Source organism: Agelaius phoeniceus, chromosome 2, assembly GCF_051311805.1.
Source record: "Agelaius phoeniceus isolate bAgePho1 chromosome 2, bAgePho1.hap1, whole genome shotgun sequence".
Lineage (NCBI taxonomy): Eukaryota > Metazoa > Chordata > Aves > Passeriformes > Icteridae > Agelaius > Agelaius phoeniceus.
In genome coordinates, this window is record NC_135266.1 from 60,643,832 (window position 1) to 60,670,699 (window position 26,868).

At 40.5% G+C, this 26,868-nt stretch overlaps 2 protein-coding genes across 6 annotated transcripts in view; one reads left to right on the forward strand and one right to left on the reverse strand.

Annotated features, from left to right (window-relative positions):
* Positions 1–3,345, reverse strand: part of ELF1 (E74 like ETS transcription factor 1) — an 87,373-nt gene extending 84,028 nt beyond the window's left edge. For 2 of the 5 annotated variants that reach the window (XM_054628552.2, XM_054628544.2), the window contains exon 1: positions 3,209–3,344. The gene's annotated coding sequence lies outside the window, so the exon portion shown is untranslated. The other 3 variants (XM_054628549.2, XM_054628551.2, XM_054628545.2) reach the window with 3 other exon arrangements.
* An 8-nt stretch (positions 3,346–3,353) lies between these two features.
* Positions 3,354–26,767, forward strand: WBP4 (WW domain binding protein 4). The gene is made up of 10 exons (XM_054628554.2): positions 3,354–3,460; positions 9,839–9,911; positions 11,405–11,467; positions 11,568–11,691; positions 12,498–12,701; positions 13,553–13,608; positions 16,413–16,479; positions 18,466–18,605; positions 19,649–19,878; positions 21,676–26,767. Coding segments are annotated over exons 1-10 (1,167 nt in total). The 5' UTR covers positions 3,354–3,458; the 3' UTR covers positions 21,884–26,767.
* The last annotated feature ends 101 nt before the right edge of the window (positions 26,768–26,868 follow it).

Genomic DNA, 26,868 nt, shown 5'->3' on the forward strand with positions numbered 1-26,868 from the left:
ACTTTGACTGCTTGGGTTGAAATTTTCCAAGCTGAATGTCTGCCTCAGGCTAAATTCTGTTCCATGTGCTGTAGAAGTTAGAAGTTACCTCTGAGTTAGGGGTGCAGAAAGAGGCAGACTGGGATTAGAAAAACTTGGCCAAAATACTTGAGCTGTTTTCAGAACAAAACCAGGGAAAATGCTGTCTCCCAATGGCAATACGTGTCTGGAAACGTGAAAGGCTTTAATGCTCTTCCACCTCCAGATGACAGATCCGAATGGGGGGTGGAGCCCTTTTGGAGGTCCCCCTTTTGCTGCCCCCATGAAAAGTCCACCTGCATTTGGTCAAATGTCCAAAACCAGACTGCACTGTGTGCATTTTCAGTAGGTGTTTGCTTGGCCACCTCCACATTCTTCTCAGCTCCTCATGGTGATCAGACAGCACAAGCAATTACGAGCAAGTACAGCAACACAGAGCACAGCCATGACCAACCACCACTGGTTACCCTCAGCGGGGGCTATGACAGCAGAGTCCCAGGTGTTACCTTACGAATCCAGCTGGTGAAGGACAGTGAACAAATATGCTACCCCAGGCTGCCTATCTGCTTTTTGGCACTTTTCCTAAAGGAAAGAAAATCTAGGAAATTACTTACAAAATGCATGATAAGCAAAGCAGATTTTAGAAATTATTAGAACTAAGAGGTCTACGTTAACTAAAAATGTCTCCTAGTGCTCATATGCAAATCTCTAACTAGATAAATCTGTATTTGCAGCTGACCTGGACACATTTTTCCCCACTGAAGCTTTGCTATAATTAACACACAAACTCCTCTTTTTGCCCTTGTTCTCTAGAGCATCATAAAACACTTTCAAATCACAGAGGAAAATATTTCTTTTCTCTTAGGTTCTTATATGCTTCTCATCACTACAGTAATCTGTAAGATAAAGGATACTGTTATCCACATATTTTTAATACAGGAAACTAAGATATATTATAGCAAAAAACTATGGACACTGAGTCAGCAAATCTGACACTCAAGGCTTGTATTTCTAACATGCTTAGACCTGCAAAACATCTTCTGTACACAGAGACCAAACAGACACTCATTTATGTTCCAGATGGTTAAGTTTAGCATAACTGCAAAGCAGATCCCAGGGACTCAGGCCAGGCTCCCAGAAAGCCCAACAGACCACTGGCAAAAACCTTTATGTTTATGTGGAGATCAACGGCAAAGGAAATCAAGCTGCAAAATCCGATGCTCCAGCTGCTTCAGCCCCGAAGCTGTCTCTCCCTCTGCGTACATACAGTTGTTTGCCCCATTCACCTCTCCTCACTGCTGCCCAGCCAGAAAGCTGCTACACCTTGGGGGACGCATGTCGTGTCCCGAGCTGGCCGGGAAGGATGCTGGCACATCCTGTCACGACCAACACCATCCTCGGGCACAGGTCCGAGGCGAGCAGGTGAGCCCGGCATCCTGAGCGCTTGGCTTCCCAAACTTACCGGCGGGGTAGGGCTGGGCACAGGGGAGAGGCGGTAAATGTATAGAATATATAGAGATCAGCGACATCCACTGGGTGGCAGGCATGTTTCACGGGATCCAGACCCAGTGCGTATACAGAGGTACACAAAACGAAAGCTCCCAAATACTAGGCTTGTTCCCTGTCTCAGAAGCAGCAATTGAACGGACACGGTAAAAAAAAAAAAAAAAAAAAAAAATTAAACCCCACAGAGGGAAGTTAGCGTATTCTGCCTTGATTTTAACACCAGCTTCTTGTCTGTGGTGCTGAGGCATTGGAATTGCCCTGGCACTCGGGGGTTAGAGCTGTGAGGACACACAGTCTCCCGTGTCCCTTTTGTAGCTGGGTGCCATCACTCGAGGTAGCAGGGACCTTGTAAGAGTCTCTGCTGCACTAATTAATGACCAATGCCTACTGAGATAAAGCCTTTAAACTCTTCCCCAGTTTAACAAATTCAAGGGGGAAGGAAGTTTTTTGGACTAACAACTGTAAATGAGTCCATGTGTGTAAGCAGCTAAACTTTAAAGTTGAAAGAAACATAAAAAGCCGGTATTTTCCATGGATTTCCACTTAGCGTCCAAGCTGAATAATATTTCAAAAGTTGCTTAGATGGAGAAGACGCCATCAACCAAATTTCAACTCAGGGCCGTATATTTATAGCCATGTTGTGAACTACATAAAAAGTACACTTATAATGGAAATGCTGACAAATGCAAAACTCCTGCAGCTAGCTATGACAGTTTGACCACAAGCCCTCCTTGTGAGAGGAAAAGGCAACCTCCCCACCTCCTTTCTCAGGCAGCTCTACAGCGAGCTGGGGCAGGGGGTGCCCGGTACAGGTACCACTGCCCTGTCCTTGCAGGATGGATCGAGGCAACGCTTCCTCCCCGTATTTCCCACATGTTGAATGAGCCACCCTCTGTTTTTGCCATAAACAACCGGAGGGCCTCTTACAGCCATGACTCACGCCGCAGGCTTCTCCTCCACCCCTGTGCGTGACTGTAGCAAACAGGCTGCCAGCTGCAGCCGGTGAATTAACACGACTTTCTTCGCAGAACCGTGGGGAGATCAGTCACACAGGGCAGGGCGGAGGGAGAGGGAGGGGGTGACGGTGTTCTGTGGAACACCAGCCCGGGGTGAGTTTTATATGTGGGGGAAGCAGCGGAGGAGGCGATCCGGGGCCAATGTGCCGGGGACGCCCGAGCGTGACCGTGTCCTCCCCGTCCCCCCCGCCCCGGGACGGCGCCGCCCGGCCCTCTCCCCCCCCTCTCCTGCCCCACGACGGCGGGCGGCCGGGAGAGAGGGAGGCAGGGACAGAAGGAGGGCAGGGCGGTGGTGCCGGGGGCACTGGGGAGAGGGAGGAGGTGAAGCTGGTGCAGCAGGAGCCCTCCCGACACACGCGCCGCCGAACTCCCAGAAAGTTGGCAGCGGCGCCCGGCGGGACGGGGCTCCGCTGGCCGCCGCCCCAGGGCGCACTCCGTCGCCCGGCCGGGGCCCGCTGCCTCCCCGGCCCCTTCGCACCCTGTCACCGCCCTGCTCCTCACACCTTTCATCTCCCATGGGTGCCGCGGGGCACGGACTGCCTGGCACGGGGCGCTGCCGGCGGTGGGGCTCGAACCCGCGGTCCGTGGTGTCTCTCCCCACCGTAGGGGAGGCGGCTGAGCCTCCCGGTGCCCCCGAGCGCGGGACGCGGGCGGCGGGCAGCACTCACCGAGCGGCCGCGGCTCCTTCTCCCGGTCCGGGCGGCTCCCGCTGAGCGCTCGCCTCCTCGGGGACGAGGGAGGAGGAGCGGGTGAGGGCAGGAGGTGGAGAAGGGCGGGGAGGAGAGCGCGGCTTGAGCCCTCCCGGCTCCCGTCGCTGCGCTCCCTCCCTCTGCCGGCACCGCCCCATCGCAGCCCAGCGGCGCGGCGAGCGGAGGGGAGCGCAGGGCAGCGGCGCGGCGAGGTGCCGGGGGAGCGGCGATGTGAGTGCCGGGGGCCAGGAGGGAGCGGGCGCAGCCCCCCGCCCTGCGAGCCGGGCTCGGGCAGGGCTGGTGGCGTGTGGTGCGGGGGCCGGGCCGGAGCTCCGTAGGCCGTGGGGACCTCGGGGCCAGGGGGGCTGCGGCCGTGCCCCGGCTGTGGCCGGCGACCCCCGGCCCGCTGAGTGAGGTGTTTCACTGTCGCTCCGGTCCCTCTGTTCCCGTCCGGCCTGCCGCTCTCTTCAGTTTGTTTGTTTCGGCTGCGCTGTCTTGCTCTTATCGCCCCAGCACAGGCCGGGTAGCTTCGCCTGCCGCCGGTGGGGCACTCGGCGTCCCTCAGAGCCAGGGATGGGGCACTCGGCGTCCCTCAGAGCGGGGCGGGAGGGCTGCGAGGGATGGGGCCCATGGCTCCTCGCCGTGCACCCTCTCTCTATACCCTTTCTCATCCCCGCTCTCTCTCTCCCTCCCTCTCCCCCTCTCTCCGTCCCCCCTGGCCTCCCTCGCTCCCTGTCCCAGGTCCCCCCACCTGGCGGCTTCTTTTGCCGCCTTTGGTTCTGGGCGAAGCGTGAGGAAGAAAATTGTCTATGACTTGGTTTTACCTGGGCAGCATTACCTGCTTGAAGCCTTTAATTAGGAAATTTATGTTAATACCTGACCACAGGTATTAACAGGTATTATTCTGGGGACAGGGATGTGTAAAAATCCAAGCTGCTGTCTTTTTTAGGTGACAGGGGCATATAGAAAAGTGTTTCTATCTGCTTGTTTCTGTTATTTTTCAAAATATCCTAACTTCCCTGCTGAAAAAAAAAGAATCTTGATGTGATCAAAAATTTCTCTAGAGGTCTGTCAATGGGGCAGTACTTGATAGTGAGCTGTGTGAGCCTGCCTTGCAGACTGATGCTAGGTACAGCAGGGTTCTTAATTTTAGTTATTGCTAAAATTATACCTGAACAGATTCCTGACCCAATTTATGTTGCTGGTTTTTTCCTCTCTTCTAATTCTTATCACATTCTTCCTGACATAGCCCATATCCTTCTTCTGCATCTACAGCAGCAGACCTCTGCTCTCAGGAGATATCCCTGACTTCAGATATTTAACTTTTGAAAGCTGGCTCAGACAGTTCACTTTAGGTTTCCTGTATAAGGATGAAACATACACCTAAGGAGTCCAACATGCTTCTCAAGTGTCTCTTTCAGATGCAAAGTGTGCTGGTTTTGAGATGACAGTTTCCATCTATTGACAGGGAGAAGTGAGACAACTCTACCTCACTACTTAGACAACTGAAGTTAGAGGAGATGACCGAGAGAATTGCAGCTCCATACGTGCAGAAGGCTGCCTTCCCTGATATCTTTGTGCATTCTTATATGTTAAAAGCGTTTGTGGCATTGGAAGTGGTTGAGTCACCATCCCTGGAGGTAGCTAAAAGACACATAGATTTGTCACTTAGGGACATGGTTTAGTGGTGAATTTTGCAGTGCTGGGCTAAGAGTTGGACTCAATGACCTCAAAGATCTTTTCCAACCTTAATGATTCTGTAAGTTACAATTTTGAAAAGAGGTCTGGCAAAGCAAATTCATGTGAATACAGGTCAGGCTGAGCAGCCCCTGCAGACTCTGTTTTCCATTGGATATTGTAATTTGTATGTAGTTCACAGGGGGCTAATATAATGATAAAAAGAAGCAGACATGTGGGTTGTGAATTAGAATTTACTAAGGGCTTGCAAAAATATATTTGACTTGAGGGCCAGAAGAGCAAAGCCCTTCAGAGAACTGCCATGTCTCATGTGGATGAAACTCTCATCTGGCTCTACTCTGTAGGAGCTCACATATAACCATATATTGTGTGGTCTGTTGGAAAGCCAGCAAGCTGGGGTTAGGCAGGACAGTCACACAGAGTCAGGGATAGTCTTTTCCTTACCTTATTTTTAAATGCCTTAAAACCTCCCAAAAGTTAAGGGTATTTAACTAAGAGTTTTTAGAGTACATTTAGTAAACTATGAGTGAACAGAGTTGCTGTGAATTATTGGGGAGTGTGAGTCATTAGGGGCCATGGCACTGGGACCTACTTCACAGTTCAAGAAAACGTTTTTGATCTTCTTCTCTGCCAATCTTAGTATTGCAATTTTAGATCTCACCAGTACTGGGATATTTGAATTAGAATTAGCTATTCTGGAACAGCTTCCCATGTGGAGGAGGGTCTGTTGTGAAATACATGGAATTCTTTTTTTTTCTTTTGTTTTTTTCTACTTCTTTCTGTTACAGAAGTGTTACATTTGTTCAGAAGTATGCAGTATTTCAAATAGTGTTCAGAAATAATAACAGATTCTGTCCTTTTGATTGGCTGTTATAGAACCGCTGCAATATCTACCCTGAATTAATTTGCTTGTGTACTCAAGAACTTGAATCTTACTCACACGTGACGATGCACATAGCAGCCCTTTAGTGCTCAAACTTGCAGAAAGCTGTGAGCTGTTACATTCTTGTAAAGTGTTTGGAGGTTTTAGATACTCAAACCAAAGTCTGCTGAGCCCCATGTATTCTGTTTTTTACCCCTGAGAGCTTCTGATTTGGACAGATCACATTTTTTACCCCTGATACAAACCCCCTGCATCCCTGCCAGATTTCAAGTCAGATGTTTTAGAACAGAGCTATTCAAAGCAAATACTTTCAGATTTTGTTTGTACAATAAAATTCTTTTTCATTGTGTTCAGAACCACCTAAACCAGTTGTTTCTCTTTCCCTCTTGATTTCAGTACATGGTAGGAACAAAATCCTCTGGCCCAATCTCCACATAAAGTTTGGCCAAGCTGTCTCAGCCCAAGATAGCTACTTTATGAGGGTTTATAAGCTTCCCTGTGTAAGGAAAGCTGTTTGCACCACCTGTTGAAACATTACTGGTACAGTAACTTGTGAGGAGAAGCATCCTGCAGGTTGAGAGTTCAGGGCCCTGGACTCTAATACGTGAGTTACTCTGCAGGTAACTTCTGAACCTGCCCTTTTTGCATACTCCCAAACACTGCACTGGGATGTGTAACCTGGTCACTGCAGCATGGGCTGTGTGATTCTCCTGGCTCAAGAAATGCATTGTGCAGAGTATAAGTACCTGAGTTTCAGTGCTTTCTCTCTGAGTTTCATCATTTTAATATCTTTTGGAATGGCAAATAACAGGCATTGTAAATGCAGAGTTGCTACTTGTTCTTTCTTGTCTTCTTGTTAACTCTGATGTTTTAAATTAGTTTCAGAAATCTGAAAATATTTTTAACATTGATCCAGTCTGCTGTTTGCGGCCAAGAGTTTGTCATCTCATGAGTTCCAAAAACCAGCTTGATGTTCATTTCCTCCTTTTCCTTCCTTTTCCTTTAGCCCCCTAAAATGTACGTTCTTCTTCTGAGTGGTATGACCAGTAAAAGTTGAAAGAAGATCACTGTTGTTGGGGAGACAGAAATGGGTTGTGAGTTAGTATGGGATTTCCAAGTCTGGTTGGGTCTACAGCAGTTTGCCCAGAGGTTTCCCAGTACCCATCTGTATTGGTGCTGCCCTGTTCCCTGGCAGCAGGCTACCAAATCAACTTGCTCAGCCAGCTTGGGAAAGTCGGGCTCCAAAGAGAACCAGAACCCTTCTGCCAAGTTAGAGCTTCACAATAAAACTGTCACCTCTCTCTGGGTCTGTGTCACCAAGCTCCCTTTTGGGAGCCACACCTGCCAAAATGTGTGCAGTGCTAAACCTGAACCCTGCAAACCTGGACAATGCAGACGTGATGTACTCTAGACTGTCTCCTTGTTTTACTAAAAGGAAGAAAGGGAGTTGTACTGATGCTGGCCAGCTGGCCAACTTTCTAGTCCTTAGGAGGCTGGCCCAGCTGTAGACATGAAAACAAGAATCAACCTTAACCTCTGTCAGAAGACAAGGAGTCTTAAAAGCTGTACTATTTTCACTGCAATGACTTTATAAAATAGCTGTTTCCCATTATTTGTACACAATTATTCAAGAATAAAAAACCTTTGTACTACTTTACTCTCAAGCCTGTATTTGTCAGATTGATGAAACAATCACAGACTTAAAAATTGTCATGGATCTGAATAGTGACTGGAGTCCATGAAGAACTTGTAGCACCTCGATAAAGTGGGGTTTCACTTCAGTTGCTGCTCCTTTCCAAATATTCCTCTTTGGTTTGCCCTCATTGCAGCACCGCTGGAACTTTGCAGGTTCTGCTGTTGTTACAGTGGGAGGTGTTATTTGATGGACATTTCAGCTGAGCTTGCTCTTGTTTTTCCAGTGGTGTGAACTCAAGTAGAAAAATTTTAAGAGAATTATTTGGTATATAAGATTTATGCTCATAAGCCACAGAATTGAGATCATAAGTTACACAATTAATTTCATTAATCATGAAGTGCAGGATTTAAGGTTCTTAGGATAGCTGTGCACACTACCATTTACATTTATTTTATATGTAACAGTAGAGAGAGGTTTTTATGAAAACCAATAGGAGATGAAACTAAAAGACTTTGATCAAGATGTGGATTTGTACTGAAGTCACAGGTGTGCCCTCAGGTTCTCCAGAGTGATTACTCTATGTATTGCTGCAGTGGTTTGCAACAGATGTGGTGGCCAGCAGCATTTAGGATAGAAACCGGTGTAAAATGGAGCTGTGAAAATACAGCTTGTCAAATTCTCAGGTCTTGACTTGTGGTGGGTGCAGCTGTGCAGTCTTTATTTTAGCACTTACATTTGATTCTGTTGAAGAGAAAGAGCCTCCTGTCATAGGTTAAACTTGGAAGAAGGCAGAGGTTCTTGCACATCCAAAACATGCAGTGAGGCTTTTTTTAGTTTGTGTTTTCTGTCAAAATTGGTCCATTGCTGTAGGAGGTTTAACCCTGCATTTAGCTGGAAATTTATTGTAGATGATGTCAAAGGGTTTAGAGACAATTTATAGCTCAAGCAGGAAAAGGGATCTTGAGGTATTTCTTAGCTTTGAATTTTTCCTTCCCACTCAGCTGGTTTACCAGCCAGAGCATTAGATTTCTTGGGCTTTGCCCCAGTATGTTTGGGTATAAGTCTCAAAAAACCCCTTTTAATTAAATGTGTGATTAAGTAATCACACAGTTCTAAAGTACACCATTTAGGGATGAGCGGATTTCTGTTTAAATCAGCGAAAGCCCAACTGCTTCTTTCTAGATTTCCAGGAAATTGCTTGAAAAGCTGTGCATTGCTAACCATGCTGTTGCTTATAGGTTGATATATTTTTGCAGAGTACATCCTTTGTACTTAGACTTACTTAGACTTTCAAATAATCATAGCCTCTTGGCAATTGCATTTTTGTGTGAAACACTGGTGGGGAAAATATATTTTAATACCTGCTTCAATTGTAGGAGTTGAGTTGGTCAGGTCTGTTTCTGTAATTAAAGAACTGCTCACACGTATCATAAGGATTGAGGATGCTATTGTTGTGCATGGAATAAGTTTTGGTTTTATTGAATATCAGGAAGTATTGTCCTTGAATTTTGTACAGTGGTCTTCAGACAAAAGGCCAAGATTCAAATTTTCTGATGTTATCAGTGTAATTGTGAATATTTTTTTATTTTGTCCCTCATTCTTTGTCATTTTAACTTAAAAATATAGAAGTCTGTTGTTCAAATGTGTTCTGGTGAACCAAAGCATTGTGTCTGTTGCTGCAAGCCAATGAGAAATAGACTTGCTTATACATAAGTCTCATCTGGCATTAGAAAGCAGTTTTTGATGAACAAACAGCCATTGGAGGTTGTTGGTTTTTTGTTAAATACTTTGATATACTAACTTTTCAGTTCTGAAGAGTTTTCCCCAAGTTTCCTCGCTTATCTAATTACATGGGTCAGAAATTCCTGCTTTTTTACACTGAAACATCCAAACAATTTACTGCTGTGTCTGTGACCCCACAGGTCAGAATCTGGTCTGGGATTCACTCCCCACAGTAGCTCAGCGTTGTCCAGAACTGCACCTTTGTGTTGCTGAGTTCACTGTGTACAGTATCCAGCATTTTTATGAAAAACAGTGCAAGTTGCACTTTTCTGACCGTTCCATGTTTAAATGGGGTACCTAGAGCTGCTTGTTTATCTCTGGCTTGCTTTGTCTCGTATTTCTGGTTCTTACAGCACCGCCTCAGTTGTAAAAATTCTGCAGTTTTTGGAGGTCAGATGGTCAAAATCCCAATACTGAACTGTGCTTTATGAGACACAGTTGTTAATACAGCTACCCTTGGTAGACTTGGTTTTAAAAAAAACGACCAAACTCTTAGTATTTAATCACCCAATGAAGACTAAATTTAGTTTCTGATATATATAAATATATATGAAAACCTGTGGCTTTGGTTATTGTTTCAGATTATACATCTTTTTTTTTCTTTCCCCAGGGCCGATTACTGGAAATCTCAGCCTAAAAAATTCTGCGATTACTGCAAGTGCTGGATAGCAGACAACAGACCTGTATGATGGTCTACCATACTATGTCCATTATTTGAAATGTTAGGAATTTGAATTACAGGCTTTAAACATCACTTTTTGATACTAGTCTCTTGATGCATGCAATTTGTTCCATAATAATGCCTTTGTAGTACATGTAGTGCTTAAAATATATTGCATCAGAACCAGATACCCACATACAAGATGGTGTCTGCTGCTCTCCTTGGCAGTACAGATAGGAACTAAATATCTGACCCTGCTTATTCTTAGAGTTCTGTAACTTAACATTTGGTCTGTCTTGAAACTGTCTGTGCCTGTCCTTCGCTTTCATGTGCAAGTAGAAAGCAAAACCTGGCATCTGTACTGTTTGTATGTGGTAGGCACAGTACAGCCAGTGCTCTGAGCTCTTAAAGCAGGTTTCTTTCATTTCACACAGCCCACAGAAGCATTACTGGGTTACACAAAGGTGTTTTAGACTTGCAGATGCCTTTTGCAGACTACTAGACACATTGGTGTCTTCCTTAGCAGTAGATTTTGCATTCCTGACTGGATGCCAGGGGTATTCCTAGAGCTAAGCTTCCTCTGGCTTACAGTAAGATACCTAATTAGCTCACATGAACTGCAGGTATCTTCTTGGAGTAAGTGAAGAGAAATACATGTCAAGGGAGGGATTTGAGCAATTTATAAAGTCTGTCTCTAAACAAGATGAGTCATCCTGGGATGTGCATCCTCTGCACATCAGTTTGTGCAAAGGTCAGGCTTAGGCATCTAACATCTGAACACACAAATGAGCACAGATATTTTTATGTGAGAACCACATGAGGACTACCACTGTTGTACCTGAGCTTCTGAACTCCTTCCAGCTCCTACTGGTGTCAGTCTTTCTGGCAGCTTTTTGGCTTGCAGACTGTTCTGTTATCCTTAGTTACCCAACTCACCCTCTTTGCCTTTTCCTCCTTCTCTCTCTCTTTTTCAGATTTTTGAACCTGCAGATTAGTTTAAATTCATGAGATATTTCTGAAGTGCAGCATAATGTAATTAAGGGCAGTAGCTAATACTTGGAACTCTAAATAACCCATGTGGTTTTTAAAAGTTCGCATGAGAATAGGGGCAAAAAAATTCCTGATGATAGAATCCTGAAGGACAGCATGAAGAGGGAACCCAGATTTCCTGTTATTTGTCTCTAACGTGTGTGTTGAGCAGTATTATTTGAAAAAAAAATGAATCTTATTCTAATACTATGAGATTACTTATAGTAATCTCATAGTATCTATGAGATTACTCATAGAATCTAGTACTATGACATTTTATAATTTCTCTGTTGAATGTTTCTCAGTGTTCCTTTATTCCTATAGCCATTTTAGAGCTGTAGTGTTTGCTGTAAGTCTTCTCAGAACAGGTTACATTTAGGCTTGTTCAACTAAAATTAGTCCAACTAAATTTTAAGTAACTAAAAATAACTGTTTTAGAATTGTATAATACATATTACTTTTCTCGATTTTTTTCTTACTTTGAAGAGCATTGATTTTCATGAAAGAGGAAAGAATCATAAAGAAAATGTGGCAAAGAGAATTAGTGAGGTAACTCAAATATCTTAATTGCACAAATGCTTATTTTTGCTCTTTTTCATTATCAGATTGGTTTAATTTATTCTCTTGGGGTTTTTTTGTTTTGTTTTAGATTAAGAAGAAAAGCTTGGAAAAGGCAAAAGAAGAAGAAAACATGTCAAAAGAATTTGCAGCAATGGAGGAGGCTGCAATGAAAGCATATCAAGAGGATATGAAAAGGCTTGGAATTAAGCCAGGTAGTTCATATAGCTGCCAGAAGATTAAAGACAGAATTGAAAGAATATTGAATAGGAAAGTTTTGTGTTAAATTAGGCTTAGGAGCGAGAGAGAAGGCCTCCAGGACTGTTGCTCATTTTAAAAAAATGGGGTCTGCAAATTGCCAGCAGTAGAAGTTGCAGTACAGAGTATTTATAGCTATGGTATCCCCTGATCCATGGAACAATCAAATTTGGAGTGGAAAAATTAAACAATGTGTTAACAGAAAGTTAGACTGTAGTTGGTGCTTTGAATCAGCAGTGCAGCTTCCTTTGATTAATTTTATGTTTCACTTTTGCCAGTTGGAGGCAAAAGTTCTCATGAGTAGGAGAGGCTGGGCTCCCACTGGTGTGAAACAGTGGAGATGAGAATCTCCTAGTCAGCTTGCAGCTCAACAAGTACCATTGTTCTGGACATTGAAGACATATTATCCTTTAAAAACAAATTTGTAGTTTCAGGCCCATATAGCAGCTGTCTTTTTCATAACTCTTTTATTTTCTCTTTTGTTGTTCAGTTAGAACTCATTGGTCCTTATGATTTTTCTCTTTCTAACTCATCATTTTAAATTTGGACATTGTTCTGATGCTATAGTAGTGGTAAAAAGCATGATTCTTTTAATATAGTCTTTTAAGTGCACCTGCTAGGAGTGATTTTCACTCATTAATGATTTTCACTCATTAGTGAAAATACTCATAAGAACTAAGTTTCCTATTTCCTGTTGTGCAAGAGTGACTAATATTTAAGTTCAGAATAGTACTCTTTTTTCAAGGATATTTTTTTCTCCAAGATGATGTAGGTTCCAGTTCAACACAGAGTAAAACACAGAGTAACACAGTGGAAACTAAAGCAAAGAAAGAAAAGAAAGAGAAGAAGGAAAAGAAAGAAAAGAAAAAAAAGACACCTCAGGATGCCTCAAAAATTGAAACGAAGGAGTGGGTGCAAGGATTATCTCCCGAAGGCTATACATACTACTACAACACAAAAACTGGAGGTAAAAGCTACTGAGGAGCAAGTGCAGATACAATTACCAAATATAAGTGAGAAAAGACTATCTGCATTTTTTTTTTACTTCTCTGCTCTTTCAGTAGTATGCTGTTAATTAAAATGTGAACATGTAGATGGAGTTTTGGTATACAGCATTTGAGACTTGGGTATCCAGAATTTCTGACTGGTTTTACTGTTGATTAATAATGGAAGTATGCAGTAATTCCAGTTTCTGGAAATGTTTAGCTTGCCAGGGGTTAAGTACACAAAGATAGCAGTGTTCTTCCTGAAGAAGCTTTGTGATCAGGGATGTGAAATAAAGTCATTGTGTCTTTCCACATTTACAGGATTTATCTAACTGACTTCTCTTGAGGAGCTTCGTGTTGTTTTATATTCTTACTTTAGAATATAAAAGTAAATATAAAATACTTCATGTTGCTTTATATTCTTACTTTAGAATATAAAAGCAACCTTCTTTTATGATTAATGAGAATATTACAAAATGTTTCTTATAAATTTAAGGATTAACATTAGTATTTACTGTAGTCTTTCATAATTTCATAATTTTTTTTTAAACTAAAAATCCCATATCTCTGTATCAGGCATAGTAGTAGAGTCTGAAGGGTTGTTAGCTCCAGTAAAGCCAGCTGTAATTATGATACTTTGGTTTATTGTTCCTACCATAGTTAGGTCAAGGATTATTCATATTCCAGCATGGTGTATATATATTTATATAATTTGTTTATATGTGTGCACTCAGCAGTGTCAAAGCCTTTAGATCTGTTTTTAGTAAAGATTATTAAATATAAATGAAATTGAATGATGTGAAATGGGTGAAATATGCTTTTGTTTTTTAAGAATCACAGTGGGAGAAACCAAAAGGATTCCAAGGCAACTCTCAAAACTCACAAACGGTAATCAAATTATTAATAGTTTTTTGTCCTTGTAAACACTTAAATAATCTAAGCAATTTGCAAGTCGTCTGATTGAGGAAGATGAATTTTTTGCCCTTTAAAGTTAGGAAAATGTAATTTGAATATGTAAAATCTTTTATGATAAACTGCAGCTTTTCTATAGAAATTCTATTTGGCTAATTTCTCTGTCAAGGGAAGAGAAGTAATTAGTGATGGTTGGGTTCCTGCAGAATATACTTATTTTATGCTTCAACCCACAAAATGGAAAGCTTTTGGGAAATTCTGAATAAATTCTGTTAAACCTTTTTTGAATGAAATGTAATTATAAAAACTAAACATTACACAGTTGGAGTAGTTAAGCTTCCTTTATCTAAGGCAACATTGAGACTGCATTGTGGTAGTTGAAAAAAAAAGAATGCCCATTTTTTTGTGTTTGTTTTATGATACAGTTACATAATAAATTGTGTTTTACTGGGGTTCTTATGATCATGGAACCTATATGCAAGCAATTATTCAGCAAAATTAGTAATTTAGTACATTACTTAATTTTCCTTATTTGAGGCACAGAAAAACTTGTAGAATAGTCCAAAGGCAGCAAAAATTCTTATTATGATTAATGGGTTTTCCCATGATACTTACCACTCCAGGATTTTTACGCTGTGCAGCATTAAAAATAGGGTTTTTCCAACACTCCTGTGATGTTATGTTTCCCAGTTTTCAAGATTGGTGTCATATATACACTTTAATTTGATGTCAATTTTGTTGGGTTTGCCAAAGTTGGATTTTACACTAGAGTTCAAAAGAACCTGGTGTTTTCAGAGTGTTTGATATTCTGTTGCTCTGTATCATTACATTGCATGCTACTCTGGCTTTCTGATTCCCTTGTCCTGTGGTTTTGCACAACCCGTTAATCAGCACTTCAACTTTATCTTTCCAGTCAGTGCATAGCATTGCAATATGTAAAGTCAGTCTTACTGTAGCCTTCCACTGAAAGATGTGGTCCTGAAACTAATCTTGTATGGTCCTTGGTACATATTTACCCTGACAGTGACCTAGTTCAGGCAGTGAAGGCATCAGAGTTTAGGTTAGTGCTTTGGAGACTTATTTCCTTGCTATCAGCATTCTGAATAATCAGAAAAAATGCCAATGTGGGCAGAGCAGATTGGGGGTGAGAAGGCACTCCCTTCTTGGCATCAATTTGAAGTTAGCTCATCCTAGCCATATCAGAAGCACACACCTTCAGCCCCCAGTATCTCTAACACCACACAGCTGTATTTCTGTATTTTGCCATTCCTCCCTCACCCTGCTCAGTGACTTCGTCCTGTCTTGAGTTATTTTCGCTATCGCTAAAAACAAGCATTTGATTGCTCCCTTATTTAGTCTGAGCTAAGGATATTGGGAACATTCCAGATCTCTAGCAAGGACTAGGACTCACTGCCCAGAAATTAAAGGGCATACTTGCAGTACATTGTGCCAGGAGCCCTCCTGGCTTTACAGCATGTTAGGTTTTGCTCAGACTTGGTAAGAGGTGGGAAGGACTTGAAGGGGCATGTTGAAGGCTGCCTATAACCAGTGAGACTGACAGTGTGCTTCTCAGCATTTAGGTCACACTCAGTGTGCCTAGTGTCAGTATTGGCTGAAAACCTCCAACCAACAGGTCTACAAATGCTCTGGATTAATTAATTAAAAAAGAGATGGGTTATATGGTTTTGGCCTCTTTATCATTAAAATAAACTTTCCTTTTGCTTCTTTTGTCAAAACCAGCGCACTGAAACTTCTGAGGGCAAAACCTTGAGAAAGCATGATTCTGAAGCATGAACTATCTGTACAATATTTTGTGTTTACAGAGTGGGAGCAAGAACTTTAGCTTCTGACTGTATTGTGCTTTTATCAAAAAACCTGCAAAGTTTTAACGAGAGTATTAAGCAAATGTATAGGTACACAAAAACCTGTTGGTGTAGCTCTGTATACATATATGCATTTATTAATACCAAAATAATACATGGTGAAGTTTCCCAACACAGAGCTGGCAGTATTGGTACTTAAGGAGCAGGGAGGTAGTTGTGTGCATAAGAAGGGATGAAAACTGTTTTCTTAAGGAAGATGTTAGGACATGTGTAATGACTGATTATATAGCTGTAACTGATTCTGAAAAAAAAATTACATACCCACAAAGATACACCAGCAATTTCGGTCACATTTCATGTTTATTTATTAACCAGTAGGGAAAAAAAGTGCATTGTTGAAATTGATGCTTTAGTAAAGAGGTAAAATTGTTTGCATGCAAAGTTTGATTCTATAATTATTTGTTGTAATTTTCTGTTTTGGGATAAATTTTTATTTGTTTGTGTATATTTAATTTGTGATACAATTTATTGGTACTAGTTTTCTGTAGCCCTTACAAAGACCTAAGTCCAGAGAATTTTTTCAGCAGTCTCCACTAAAGAGAATGACATAAATAGGAAATTACAGCCTCAGGGGTGAATACTCTGAGAAAACCCAAACATGTAAAATAATGGCCCATATAAAAATTTAAACAGTATGGTAACAGTTATTATGCAGCCTCATACTAATTATCCACTGTTTGAGAAATAATTCTGTAGGTGCATTTGCAGTATTTTAAGTTATGGAATTCCATCTCATTGGAGTCAGAGGGAATACTTTCTAACAACATTAGGGATTCAAGCTTTAAACCAGTAAGGTGGTCACAGACAAAAAGTACTCAAGGGTTGAATAGACTCATAAATGATGCATTGGCTGATCCTGAAAACTCTTTTTCATGAGCTCCTGTATCTTTTTCCTAGGGAGCAGAGTGGGTGGAAGGTGTCACTGAAGATGGTCATACCTACTACTATAACACACAAACTGGAGGTAAGTACTTTCTTCTTAAGCACTGCGTCGGGAGAGCAGGTTTTCAGAAAAACCTCTTTTTTTGTTTTGCAAATAGCTGAATTTTTTACTAAGTTCTGTATTTTTTAAGCTGCTGTCTTAGTTGAAATAAAATAGTTGCTTAAGTCAGCACTGGCTTTCTGGCTGCATTGTCAGTGTGCATATGTTTTTGCTTCAGAGGTTTTTTTGGACTTTCAACTCGTAATTCTAAATTAGGCATTCGTCTTTACTACATATATATTGAAATTACAATTTGGAAACTAGAAGAAGGCAGGATTTTGTGTTGATGGGCATGTAGAACTGACTAAGAATCCCCTCCAAACTTTTCCTCTTGCTGATGTAGCATTGATAAGAAAGTACAGAATCTTACCTCCTACATCTTTTCCACTTTTTTCTCCCTACATGGGGAACTTTGTGGTAACTCCCTCAGAATAGCATCTGTTTTCTAAATCTATTTGAATCATTTTAAGGTCAATGATGCCTCTCTGGAGAGCAAGTGATTTTTTTGCTGGCTATGAGTTTTCCTTCTGCAGTTGGGTATGAAGTGGCATTGCTAATGGTGCCAAGAATAGGGGAAAAAAAAAACAACCAAAAAAAACCAACCAATAAAACTAATCATTGGGCCACTCCCCTGCCCAAAAGATTTGCAATTTGCAATTTCTTTGAAAGGGAAAGGAGATGTTGGTTATTTTTAAACATTGCCTTTCAAGTTCAGATACATTTTTGCCTATGTTTGCTGTTCTTTTAAGTACTTCATGGATATATGACACTTCTGAAGAATATGTTTCTAGTCATCAGATTTGGCAGAATTTTGGCTTTTGAGATTTCAAATTGATCCCTCACTTTTATATAGCTGTAAGTGTGTGTCTTAGGAGTGCTTGAAAATTACTTCTCTGTTCTGTTAACAGTAATCCCATCCTCTAACGACAAGACAAATTTTTAACTGGTATAAATACTTATAAGTGTCTCTTGTCAGTCACATAACTTAGGGGACTGATGGCTCCAGGCTTGGTGCTACCAGTCTGGGAGGCTGCACCTACTGCAGTCTTTATGTGGCACCTGGGAAAGTGGACTTGCTCAGTTACTGATCTGAAGCCAGGTGACAGCAGTACCCTTAAGAGACTGTGCTGTTCATGCAAATCCATTCATTGCCAGTTTCTTACATCTTTATTTCTTCAAGATATATCTAGGCACGTACATGTTGTGTTGTTTGCAATTAGGAAAAAAAGTAGGGTTTTTTTACATCTGAAAGCTTATATAAAATTATAGACTGAAAGTTGGGGTACTTTTGCCATATTCTTATTAAAACCAGTCTTAAGACCATTGAGTCAACTTTTATTTGAGTATTTCTTTTCAGTGTATATCCTGCAATACTACTTTTAAATTGAAAATGAGGATATATGTGTATGTGCATATCGTGTATGTACTTCCATGTCTTTACAGATTGATGTTTGTATTTCCTTGTTTGCTTGAGAGCTCTTTTAATTAGAGACCTAACCTTACTAACAAAAGTAGCACTAGAAAAGGGTTTAGCTGCCTGGAGACCTGAAGCTTGCAGTTATCCTTCTTTACTTTATCCTGTCCTTGTAATCAATGAACAGCTCAAATCAAATAGGCACATCTACGGGGCAGTTAATTTATTTTTCTCTCCTGTGTAAGGATGAGAGGGACCACAGTCTTGTGGGTCACAGTTCACCGTGTGTGATGTTTTTTGAAGGAGCTAATTAAAACAAGTTTTATCAACAGTGAACTCAGCTGTCCTGACTGTGTCTCTGCTGGGAAGAAATGTTATCTTTCTGATTATAGTTATTAAAACAAATGTACCAAACAAAGGCAAAAGCTTTTTGCTAAATTATTTGCTGTATTTTTGCATAAGGCAGCACTGCTTCTGAAAGGTTATGTTGTCAAAGCAATAACAGATCAAAACAAGAAGCATAAATAATGTGGTTGTTCAAATGTCTTGGACAGTATCCACATGGGAGAAACCAGATGGTTTTGTTTCATCTTCAAATGAGAAGGGTCAGACTGACAAGCCTGCAGAAACAGCATCTGAATCAGACTCAGAAGACAGTGAGAATGAAGAAGAGAGTTCAGAAACAAACTTCAAGGTAAGTTTTCCTCAGATTTATTTTGCATACATGAACTTATACTAGAAAATTATAACTGAATCTTTTATGATTTGTGGTAGGCTGTACTTACTGAAATGAGATTGAAATGTGTGACTGAAAGTAAAATTTTGCACTTCTTAATTAAATGAATCTTTATTCAATTATTTGGCTCATTAGTGGCACTGTTCCAGAATAGAAAGCATGATCTTTTCTTCAACACACCAGAAGTACCTTGAATTCTACAAGACATGTGATGTTCTATGAGAAAGGTCACTGTCATCTCTCTGAAATAATCCACAAAATGGTTTGGATTTCAGTGTGAGGATGACTTCAATCTTTCATTGGTAAATGTGACTGCCAGTAGGCCTTCAGGGCATACTTTGGACTGAAAATGACATGGTTGTATTTTCCTTATTAAATTGAGAAAAAACATAGCACATAGTACAAAATCTGTATCAATAACATACTTAAAACATATATAAATAAATAAATACATTTAAACTTGAGATAAAACATGTGATAATGTCTCTGGTTGAGTTAGATGGTTTCCCTGAAGCTGGTAATTCAGAACAGACACAGGCAATTTAAATACAAAATGTATTTGTAGACAAGTATTAATTGTAAAACACATACTTTTGTATCACTGTGCATCATTACAAACTGCTACCAGGTATTAGCAATAAGTGTGTGCATCTTCATGTATAGGAAGTTGTATTTGAAATTTTTCATCTTTATTTTAAGATATGCTAAGCTTTGTTTTCCAGTGAGTTTGTAAGTTTGCTAACTTCAGCCTTGGTAGATGGGATTTTCCTGCTTTAATTTCTTGTGACATTAAAGATATATTTTTCATCTATAAAGCTCAAGAAGAAAAGTTTGTAAATCTACAAACTACATATTGCAATATGAATTTATTGCTTCAAGTTACTCTTGGTTGAAAAGCATGAATAATAGATAATAATAGTAGCAAATAAAAGATGTAAAATAAAGCTACATTATGTTTTTATTTAGGCTTTTTTGCTTAAGATGGGTTTTTTCCTCTTTAGAGGAAAGGAGATAATGGTGAGGAATCAGAGGAAGGGAAAAAATCTCCCAAAGCTAAAAAGTTAAGCCCTTATGGGAAATGGCGAGAAGTTAAGTCAGAAGAAACCACGGATAAAGAGGAGAGTACATCAGCTTCCCAAGAAACCTCTAGTGATGGATCTAACGTGACCAACCCTTATGGAAAATGGAAAGCACTTAAAGAAGTAGGGGAAGACCAAGAAGAAGAAGAAGGGTGAGTATCTTTATACCATCCTTACTTTCATAGTGTTGTTTGCAAGAACTGAAGCTTTTTCCTCTGAATTCTGGCAGAATTAGCACAACTGTGATTGGAAATATTGCCCAAATACAATTCTTTTCACAATGATTATTTTAAGTAATAGTTCTCCATTGCAGACAGAGGTGGTGTTTTGGGTTTTGTGTACAAGTTCACCATGATTACAAAGTAAATTGAAGTGATTTAAGAATCATAGTCATGCACTGTTTTTTCAGGGGCTGAGTATCAAATATTTAAATGTTGTTACTCTGAGCTTATGTTCCTTACATCATCTCCTTCAACAAACTGAGCTGCCCCAGGAGTTCCTATGATCTCTCTCTCTCTCTCTCTCTCTCTCTCTCCCCCCCATGTCAGACCAATGAACTGCAGATGTTTTCATGAAGTGCATCTGATCAGAAGGGTTGTTTTGTTTGTCTGCATAATGCCTGTGGTGGATCTTTTGTTTCTTCCTTGTGAAGTATGCTCTTTTATTGTCAGCTTCTTCTTGTGGGTTCCTCAAGGAGTCTGGCAAAAATAGGTTTTGGAGAGTGAAAAGTCTTTCTCCTTATGCTTTCTCCATTCTTCAACATTATTGAGCAGGTAGATCTCCGACAGTGCTCATACTAAATTAAGCACTGATGCACTTCTTGGAGATGATAATGTTCACGTAACACCTCCTGAATTGCACCAGCTAAACTGCTCCTTGACTCCTGAGCTGAAAAATTCTTTTGGGTTATTGGAAAGCACTGTGTAGTAAAAAGTGCTTTCAGCCACTGAACCTGGTAGATCAGTCTGTACTTCAACAGACAGGCTTGAGATGATCATACATGTCAATGAGACGAATGCAGTTGTTCATTATTTACTTTAAATTCAGTCTAGGAACAGTGTCAACCACTTCCAGAAAGTTGACACTTTTGGGATACTACAACAATCACATTTTCTTGACTTGCCATCATTCTTGTGGTTCCTATTTGGGTGCTTGAACCAGATCCATGTCTTCCTCGAAGCATGGAACCCCAGACTGGGTGTAGTACATGAGCTGACATCAGGCGAACACTCAGTAGTAGCAGAAGTATTCTAGTGTGGATTGGCCAGTATCTCTGCACCAGTGTTGTACTGGTGCAATACCTGTGATTTAGGTAACCTTCTGCCAGCCCTTTGGTTATTCTTCTTCGTCATATGTTTGTGCCACAGGTTATCCTGGTGGAACACCGTGTTTTGCTGCTGACCCCTTAAAACTGAATGTACAACAAGGTCATTTTTAGTTGTTGTCTTTGATTTGTTTGGATCATTCTTGGCTGTGATCCTGCCCTCCAAAGCCACCTCTCCCATCTTAGGATTGCTGTCTGATTTGGTTGGCTGGGTCTCTCTTCTGCCGTGCAGTACCTTCAGAATGGACACTTGAGCAAACAACTCAATGGTGTTCTGGCAGTGAACTGCTGCTACTACTCACTGTCTCCCATCTTTCAATAGCCTTAAATTTACAGACATACAGCCCTGTTATCTCTTGCAGGACTGTCGGCACAATGAGTGCTTGGGCCATGCTATAAGTTCTGTACAGAATGAGGTATTCGTTTGTTACTTTTTATGGCAGCCCACGCAGAAGAAACAAAGAACATGGGTGTTTTTTCTTGATGCCTGTCATGTTGATAACTACAAGACTGCATCTAGCTCAAAGCTGTTTTGTCAAATAAAAATAGCTGTTGCTGACTGCAGTACACCATGTTGCTTTCTGCATGTAGATTAACCCTTTTACATTTTCCTTTCTTCTCCCAGTGAAAAAGTGGACCTGGAGCTTCCAAGTACAGAGAGTGACAATGTAGCACCCCCAGTGCTAGAGGATCCAGAAGAGGAAACAGTCATATTTAAAGAGAAGACAGTCACCTCCCTTGGAGACCTGACAGAAGGGGTGCCCATGTTTAAGAAGAGGAAATTTGAAAATGGAAAATCTAGAAACTTAAGACAAAGACTAAGTGATCAGTAATACTTAACAAATCATTTTAGATTCTGTTTAAGCTAGAGTGAATCAAAAGTATAATATTTTCAACAGGCTTTTATAAAGAAAGTTGGATAGAAGTTAAGGATTTATAGGTAATAAAACATATGTGAGTTTAATATTTTTTTATTTTATTTTGATGTGATTGGTTTTGGAATGGAAGTTTGTGTGAAATTACTTATGCAATATTGTAAATACATGTATTCTTTATTGTAACCATGCCATCCAAGTTCTATTTGCTCTGTGTATGCTGTTTTAAATACATTTCATAAGGGTTTTTTACTCCTTTTCTAAGTATGTGAGAATGCAGTAATCCTTAATCTGACAAAAATGAAGCAGACCTTTTATTTTCATAGAGGAACTGGATCAACAGAATATACTAGAGAGTAAAATCATCCCCCAAGATTGTTTATGTGGCGTAGTTTCTCCACTAACAAGTAAAATATTGTGCTTACTAACCTTTGTCTGATCGCTTGCAAAAGAGTGGGTGGTGAGACTGCCAGCATTTCAAACTGATCATTTAGAAGCTGTTTTTAGAAGAGTTAGTCACATCAGTGCCACCCATTCCAAATGATGTTCTGAAAAATTATTTGTGTCTGTGCATGGTAAATGTATTAAACCTCTGCAGAAGATTTAACTCTGATCAATCCTAACTTGTAGTCACAGCACCAGAGCCACCCCTGTTGGAGTAGACATTTCTGTGATATCTTTCTGTCTCCTGCTTTGTTGTCTACTTGAATTTTTCCTTCCTCTTACTTACCAAGTTTTCTTTTTTAGTCTTGCTTTCTTATTGTCTATTTCCTAGCAAAAAACCACTTGCCTGATATTTTAATGAAAAAATACTTTAGAGACTTGGCCCTGCTACGGCATACAGGACCATTTTTGAGGTGGTTGTGTTTTTTCTGTTGGTAAGAAGTGTGTGTTTTATGGTTGCAGTGTTTGGTAAGCTGAGAGGGCCTAAGTGTGTTGAAGCTTCATCATTCTCGTTACCATAGGGGAGGAAACCAAAAGATCAGCAGAGCTGATGGCTGTAGAATCCAAGATGACTTGGACGTTTTCTTAAGGATTGTCCCACTTGGTGGGATTGGTCTGCATTTAGCATCACCAGGATTCATTGTCTGTGTCAGAATATAGCTGCACTCATTGCTTCTCTAGCCATCAAACAGTGAACCAGAAAGGTCCAAATAATGAATCTGTTAAAAACTATGTCTCTAATCTTAAAGCTCACTGTGTTTTGTTCAGGAGAATCTCAGTCAAAAAAAAAAAAAAAAAGGAATGCAGCTAAGGCAGTTGTCAAGAGTCCAGCAACTCTTGGTAACTGCTGAGCTTGAATTTCTTTGAGAAAACAACTATTAATCTGTTGGATCAATTGAGAAAGGAGTGAAGGATAGGGAATCTCGTTTATTCTGTATTACAGTGGAAGTTGAAGTTCTTTTTTCTATTCTTAGAGGAGAATTAATTATTATATTTAGTCCCATGTGTTTTCTTGGCTTCCTCAGGGTTGGTGTATTTTGGCTGATGTTTGTTCTGATAAATTTGAAAGTTTACTGTAATATCTGTCCCTGGATTATTATTTAGAGATGCAGGACACATGCAGGATGCTTCAAATTCTGAGATGCAGGAATGTATGACATGTACTCCCAGAAGAGGGTTTGTTAGGGTTTTTTAGGGTTTGTTCTTACTTGCGCATTACTCTGGGAGCCTGCTCTAACTTGAAGTTTTCTTGTGTTTGTGGCCAGTTCACTCTTCCAATTTACACAAGTCCTGCTAAGTAGCTTTCCTTCATCTTGAATCCATCACATCTTCTCTCTTTGAAATCATAAACAGCATCCCTGTGTGACAGGATCTTCAGTGTCCCACCAGTGCTTCTCTTCACCCATTCCAGCCTGTGTCTGCCTGGACACTAGATGGACTAGTGGATTTTGACTAGATGGATTTCCCTGGGCTTGTTCACCTTGATTAAGGCCATGCATGATATCACCAGTACTTCTTAGCATATTGGAAATAACTCTTGATACTTCCCTAAAACTCATTTGCTTTTCACATGACCTCACACACTGTCTGCCATGGGCACCCTTACCAGTGACTCACCACTATTCTTTCTCCTCCTTTGCTTTTGCCAGCTGCTGAGTTACCAGCTGGTCATGCTTTCCTTTCAAGCACAATTCTTTATTTTCTTAGACATTTTTTTGTACTGCTGCACTCATCCTCCTTCTGTTACTCCAAGCCCAAAGTATATGCATTTCATTATGATTTCTGAAAAGTTGTTTTTGTTTATTAGTACAGTTTTATCGAATACTATAGAATTTTCTTGTAGGTTCCACTTTTAATGTCCTCTGAGGAGGATAGCTTTCCTCTTTTAGTGAGGTTCCCCAAATATTAGCATCTTTCCTTTAAAATGCTTTAGTCACAGGCAGCAGCAATTTAAGATACCTGTAACTAAATCTCTTGAGCAGATGTTTAAAGACATCCACAAATGAGTGCTCAAAACTTGTTTCTTTGTGGAGCTGCTGTTAGTTGTAATATGAGCAAAGGTCTTTGTATTGTATTAAGTAGACAAACCAGAACGTTAGGAAAAAAGATTAAAAGTTTTCTTTGCTTACTTCTAGTAAAGTTAGTTTAAATACCATACATGTGGGTTTAGCTGATATGACTTTTAAAGCCTGCATTTCACAAAGAAATACAGCACTTTGCTCTCCGCTACCTCTCAAAGTCAGAGACCAGTTAATTCTTTGTTCTTAAGTGTAAGTTATAAAAAGGGCCAGTTGAGTTTTGATATATCCTAAACCATTGTTTAATTTTGCACCATGCTGTCATTCAATTTCCTTACTGTGTATCTAAACCAAATATTTTCTGCTCTACACAAAAACATTGTCTTGTGTGAGATTTAAGGCAGACATTGCTTTTCCAGGACATCTGTTTTGCACAGATTTCCCTCCCTTCTGTCCTAGCTTCCTGCATACTCTTCTGCTTTTGGAATTTGCTATAGGAGCCCTCTAGGTATTGCCACTGTTACACTCCTCATCTGCTAACCCTTCTTTGGGCTGTGCTGGCTTTTGACAAAGGAACGTTCCTTTTACTGTTTCAGCCAAGAGTTGTCTTTTCTGGCTGATCTATTTTCTATCAGACAGTGTTTTTATCTGCTTGCCTGTTTTTATTGCCAGCTCTTTGACTACACCATTGGTTTTATATGATGTCATAAGCATTATGAGCAATATGAGGAGAGCCAGAGAGCAGGGGGCAGTCGTTGGCAATTTCTGATGATGATGATTTCTTCTGTGTGGTTTTGAGCCAGTCAATTCACTGCTCTGTATTTTTCTTTCCTTGCCTCATGTTTTCATCCACCTTCTCTGCTTAGAAAGGCAGCTTCACAGCATAAGACTTGTGTGTGTTTTTACAGCAGGGCCTGCCTGAAGTTGGGGATGCTTTTAGAAAGAAATATATTGCATATACAGAAAAAAGAAAAATTGTTTTGTTGAGCATTTGCTATGCCAGGAGCTGTGCAGAGACGGCTCAATTTTACCCATGTTATAGAATAATCCTTGTTCATATTTAGGCTAAAATGCATTTTAATCCTTCACCTGGGGATTTGTAGATTGAAATCCACACTTTCCTAATAGGAAAGTGACCCTCATAGATAAAATTTGACCCTTATAGATAAAATTTGTGCCTGCAGCATCCTCCAGTTCCAATATTCAGTTTTAGAAGTGGGAGGGCTGGGGAGATCATGACATGGATCTGAGTTAAATTCACTAACTTGTGCATGTGTAAGTATTTCCCCTTTTTCTTTTTTCTTCCCTGAAAGAAATTTTATTTCAGTGCAAATTTTGGCATCTCAGAAAGGGAGTAAAAAACAATTTCATGCTGCTTGGTTTCTTTGATTTGTTTTTTGAGTTGTGTCTCCGCTTTTTTAGTACTTTCCTTATTATTGCTGTCTTCCTTGAATTGTCTTCCTCCAGTATTCCCAGATATGCAAATCTCTATCACCGCTGTGCCGTGTTTCTGTTGTCCTCCTTCACTTCTCCCCTGCTCTGCTGAGATTTCCAGAAAGCTTCGTGTTCTCCTGTAGCCACCGTGTGTCCAGGTCCCGGCTCCCAGGAGTGATTCTGCTGCCTGTTTGCACTGTGCCCTGAAGAGCCCTGTCTGCTTTCCAACACCACACAAGCTGTTTCAAGACTTTACATGTGCTCTTTTGATTTCCTTGATAATTCCTTTTCCCATGACAGATTCCATTCCTTGCACAGGGTTTGCAGTCCTTAGATCCTTTTGCTTGTTGGTACAAAAGCTGTCTTTGTACCTCCTTCTATCAGCTGTGGCAACCCTTGGGTTCTGTTTTGTCAGCCAGACCTCTTCAGTCTCTCTTCTATCTACCTCTTAAGTGCTCCTACCTTCTACCTGCTAAATTATTTAACTTAGAATTTGTGTTAACTATTTGTGTGATTAGCAGGTTTAGCTTTGTGAAATGTTTCAGGATAGAACTTGAATTAAAGTTTCCGTACAAAGCAAAAAGTGTTGCACGTTATGATCTCACAAAAGGCTAAATTTGCCCAAGAGGATTTCCAGAGAGCCAGATTTCAGCGATTCCTGGAGAATTTGGGGAATTCCCAGGATTCAAAAGCAGATTTGATTTTACCTGTAAAACCATAAATAGCCTGTTAAAAACCAGCAGACAGTGTTTTACAGACCATGGACTGGAGACAGTGGATTTTAATGGCTTGCTTGGGGTGATTGAAAAGCGTTTGTTTTAGTTTATAAGTAAGTCTGCAAAGTTAAACAGCTGGTTTCTCTTCTCAGTTGCAATTACAAAATATTGCAAGCTCTTGAAGTGGAATTTATATGAAAATACTGAATAAAGCTTTCATTTGAACAATCTGTGTTTGTACCATTGTGTATCTGTTCAGAGAGTTTAGGGCAACCTGGGAGATTTAGGGGTGCAGATTCTGTTCCAAATGGAGTCTGGGGTAAATATAAAC